This window comes from Mytilus edulis, chromosome 4 (genome assembly GCF_963676685.1).
Source record: "Mytilus edulis chromosome 4, xbMytEdul2.2, whole genome shotgun sequence".
Classification (NCBI taxonomy): Eukaryota; Metazoa; Mollusca; class Bivalvia; order Mytilida; family Mytilidae; genus Mytilus; species Mytilus edulis.
The window spans coordinates 83,006,163-83,009,944 of NC_092347.1; the positions used below are offsets into that span (position 1 = coordinate 83,006,163).

General features: G+C 34.8%; 1 protein-coding gene across 1 annotated transcript; it reads right to left on the reverse strand.

Moving 5' to 3' along the window:
- Positions 1-375: 375 nt before the first annotated feature.
- LOC139518549 (polypeptide N-acetylgalactosaminyltransferase 1-like) lies at positions 376-3,374 on the reverse strand. The gene has a single exon (XM_071310041.1). The coding sequence runs from the start codon at positions 3,367-3,369 to the stop codon at positions 1,609-1,611; it is 1,761 nt and encodes a 586-aa protein (XP_071166142.1). The 5' UTR covers positions 3,370-3,374; the 3' UTR covers positions 376-1,608.
- Between the last annotated feature and the right edge of the window lie 408 nt (positions 3,375-3,782).

Sequence of the window (3,782 nt, forward strand, 5' to 3'; positions counted from 1 at the left end):
ACCAAACTTTCAGACACCAAACATTAAACTCCTTGTTAACTGTGAGAGTTACAAATCTCAGAAAATGGTACCCGAACGATTTGCACATTTTATGAAGTCATTGTCCTATTGATATCAATTAAGTTTGCTATGGTTGCTTCAACCGCCGATTTGTAAATCGCGGTTCGTGTAATAAAGCTTCATATCAACACCACTAATGCCTTTGTAAACCTTATGCTATAAGATTTAATTAAAACACTAGAGAAGCAATTTAATTAAATACCAAGAATGATCTTTATTTCAAATTAAGAGAAACCTTAATTATTTCTAATCACTAAATATCTCATTAATGATTTACAGATTTTAACAATAAAAAAGCGGTTTTCGAGAGAGAGAAAAAGAATAATCCTTTATTTGCACACGTTATTTTTCAATTGTTTAACATCCTACATCTTTTATATAATCCTTGACATTGCAAGTGCAATATTTCATATTGAATTCCTAATGAATTTATATACAAATAAGGAAATGTGGTTTGATTTCTAATGAGACAAATATCCACCAGAGATAAAAGTGAATGTAAGCAAATATAAGCAGTCATACGGCCATCAACCATGAAAAAAATTTCTATACCGGATAGTAGGTTATAAAAGGCTCCTAGTCCCCCGACATGAAAAATAATATTCAACTCAATTGACCAAACTTATGACCAGGTATCTTGTCTTAGGGAGGGATAAACCCTACTTTGTAAAGGATCACTCTGATTCAAACAAATAATTCTCTGAAACTGACATTATCAAGATGCTTGATTTTTTGATTGACAACATAGTTGTTACGTTCGTGGGACGTGTTTTTCAACAGACTGTCGGCATTCCAATGGGAACAAATTGTGACCTCTTCTTGCCGACTTGTTTCTTTATTATTATGAGGCTGACTTCATACAGGAACTTCTTAGGAAGAAAGATAAGAAGTTAGCAATATCCTTTAACTCTACTTTCCGCTATATAGATGATGTTCTTTCGCTAAATAATTCAGAATTTGGTGACTATGTTGAACGCATCTATCCCATCGAACTAAAGATAAAGGATACTACAGATACAGTAAAGTCGGCCTCATATCTTGACTTACAGCTAGAAATTGACAATGAGGGTCGATTGAAAACAAAAATTTACGACAAAAGAGATGATTTCAGCTTTCCAATTGTGAACTTTCCATTTCTAAGTAGCAACATGCCAGCAGCACCTGCATACGGGGTATATATCTCCCAAATGATCTCAGTATATGTGATACCTAGATGACGTGATAGTCGTCTGTATCTAACATAGGCGGATAAAAAAATGGTTTATAATATAGGGAATCACTGAAGCGTGACTTGAGCGGCCCCTCCTTAGGTCAGTCAGTGGTTCCCCCTTACAAAAAAACGGTCTAAGGTCAATGTGAATGCTTCGTTGTCATTAAAACACGTGGTACAGTTTCTTAATGTTCATTCCCAAAGTACTAGTCCTAGTAAATGAAAAACTATTTTTGATACATCTCTTCAAGTCATAGATTTTACACGTATGCACATGAAGTTACACGTTTTTTTTTAAATTTTGATTTGTTTAAAATTAGCATTATTAACCATCATCATCATATGTTATAATGCGTGAAAGTCCAGTTCTGTGATCTTATTTGTGTAGAACATTTACGCATAATAAGACCATGTGCGTCCTGATCAAGACACAGCCCACTCTGTTCATGTTTAATATAGTGATTCTTTTTATGTTCCCATGTTTGTTTGGGGCCGATTATACAGCAAACTAATTTCGGTCTAGTGTTTTCTGCTAACTTTGTTAAAGCTACACAATGAAGTGTTGTTCTTAATAACCTATCTCTTGTCCATGAGAACCCTTGCTTTCTCAGTTGTCCTGTACAGTTCTTGGAATAAAAGTTTTCTTCATATGTTAACAGGTAGCCATTATTATCAAGGCATGTGTTATATTTCATATTTTTAGCAGATCCCCAGGCAAACACATTTTTATCATACACCAACAATTCTGGTCTTACATTTTCCAAATACCATGTAAAATTTTTACACTTCAATTTTTCTTTTAGTGTCAAGCGTTCCGATAAATCACCTACATCCATGTTTTTCATTTCAGGGAAGAAGTCGTATACAAACTTTTTATATTCTGGGTCCATCCAAACGTCAACAGCCCGTTTGTAGTTATACATTTCCGTTAATCGTCTGCCTGACGGAAAAGAGTATGGCTGCGGTCTAGCTATGTGTCCTACTTTGGAACAAGGCATATGTACCATTTTCCCTCCACACATCCATACCCTCCAGGGTAATTCTAAGTTTTCTCCTCCCCATATTTTCATGCCTTCATCATAAGCTCCGATTTCACTAAAATACTTACTGTCAACTGCCATGGCCGGACCGACCATTACAGCTCCTGGACGCTTAGCTTCTGCTGTGGGTCCATACTGATCCGGTCTAAACCGCGACTCCCAGAAATATAGTCTCCAGTCAAATACATAACGGACTATATGATCTCGTCGATAGAACTGGTATTCAAATGTGTCTGCTTGGATATAGTCCAAGTTCCCCATTGCTATCGTTTGTCTGTCTTTTTTAATCGCTGACAATAGCGGCTGCAACCAGTCTATATTTACTTCCATGTGACTATCAAAAAATACTGTCACCTCACCTGTAGAATTCCTCCATCCATTCATACGAGATTTAATTAACCCTTGACGGGTCGGATTGCGAATGATTTTAACCAACCCTTTTGGGAACATTTCTTTTACATATCTTCCAAGTGGTACATTTAGTGCCTTGAATGTACTTTTATCATCCACAAGGATTATCTCACGAAGAAGATGTCTTGGTGTCCTGTTCACTATACTATAAATAGTCCGTTTAAGAATTGATGGCCATTCATCATGAAATGGTATGATAATACTTGCGGTAGGCAAGTTATCCTCGTATTTTATATTTTGGCAACTTTTCATTCGGGAATCTGGTACCATACGGTTCAGAGGTGTTTTATCACTTGCTAATATATTGACCCGGTATTCATTCATAATTTTAGCAACAGCATTTTTGTCTTTTTCACTCAATATGACTGGTGTTCCGTTTTCACCGGGTCTTGTCAAATCATTTTGACCGTATTGTTCTATAAGTGGATTACTCGTATATTCGTTCTTTCCTTTTTTCTGTAATTTCTTCAAACGCAATTCTATCGATTTCAGAATTTCAAATTTTGAAAGATCTGAAGCAGATGGATATCCTCCGGTTTGGTATTCATTGAACATATTTAACTGATTTAAAATAAATGTTGAATTAATCAGACAAATAACGAAAGCGCATCCAATCGCTATTAAAATATATCTAAATTTCACTCTCATTTTTCCTTCCAAAAAAATGTTTGTTATAATTAAACAGGTTTTAATGTATAATATCAATAATGAAGTATTATTTATACGCAGCTGTCTCTTCCTTGTAACAACCTGTTCTATATCTGTTGCACTAAATTTGTTTCAACGATTGTATATCTTTTATAAATATCTTATAAATGATATCAAATTGAAAAGAAATATGATGTTATCATAAAGTTCTTAGATGGTCTGACCATACATACAGAAGATTATACAGAAAGAAATAACACCAGAAAATTTTATTTCGATGGATAAGCTACTGCTCTGACTAAAAGGCAACCTTTATAAAAAATAAGGAGATGTGGTACATTGTATTATTACCAAATAAACTCATCATAGATATCAGGGTTGAAATTGTGTATTAGAGCCAGACGCGCGTTTAG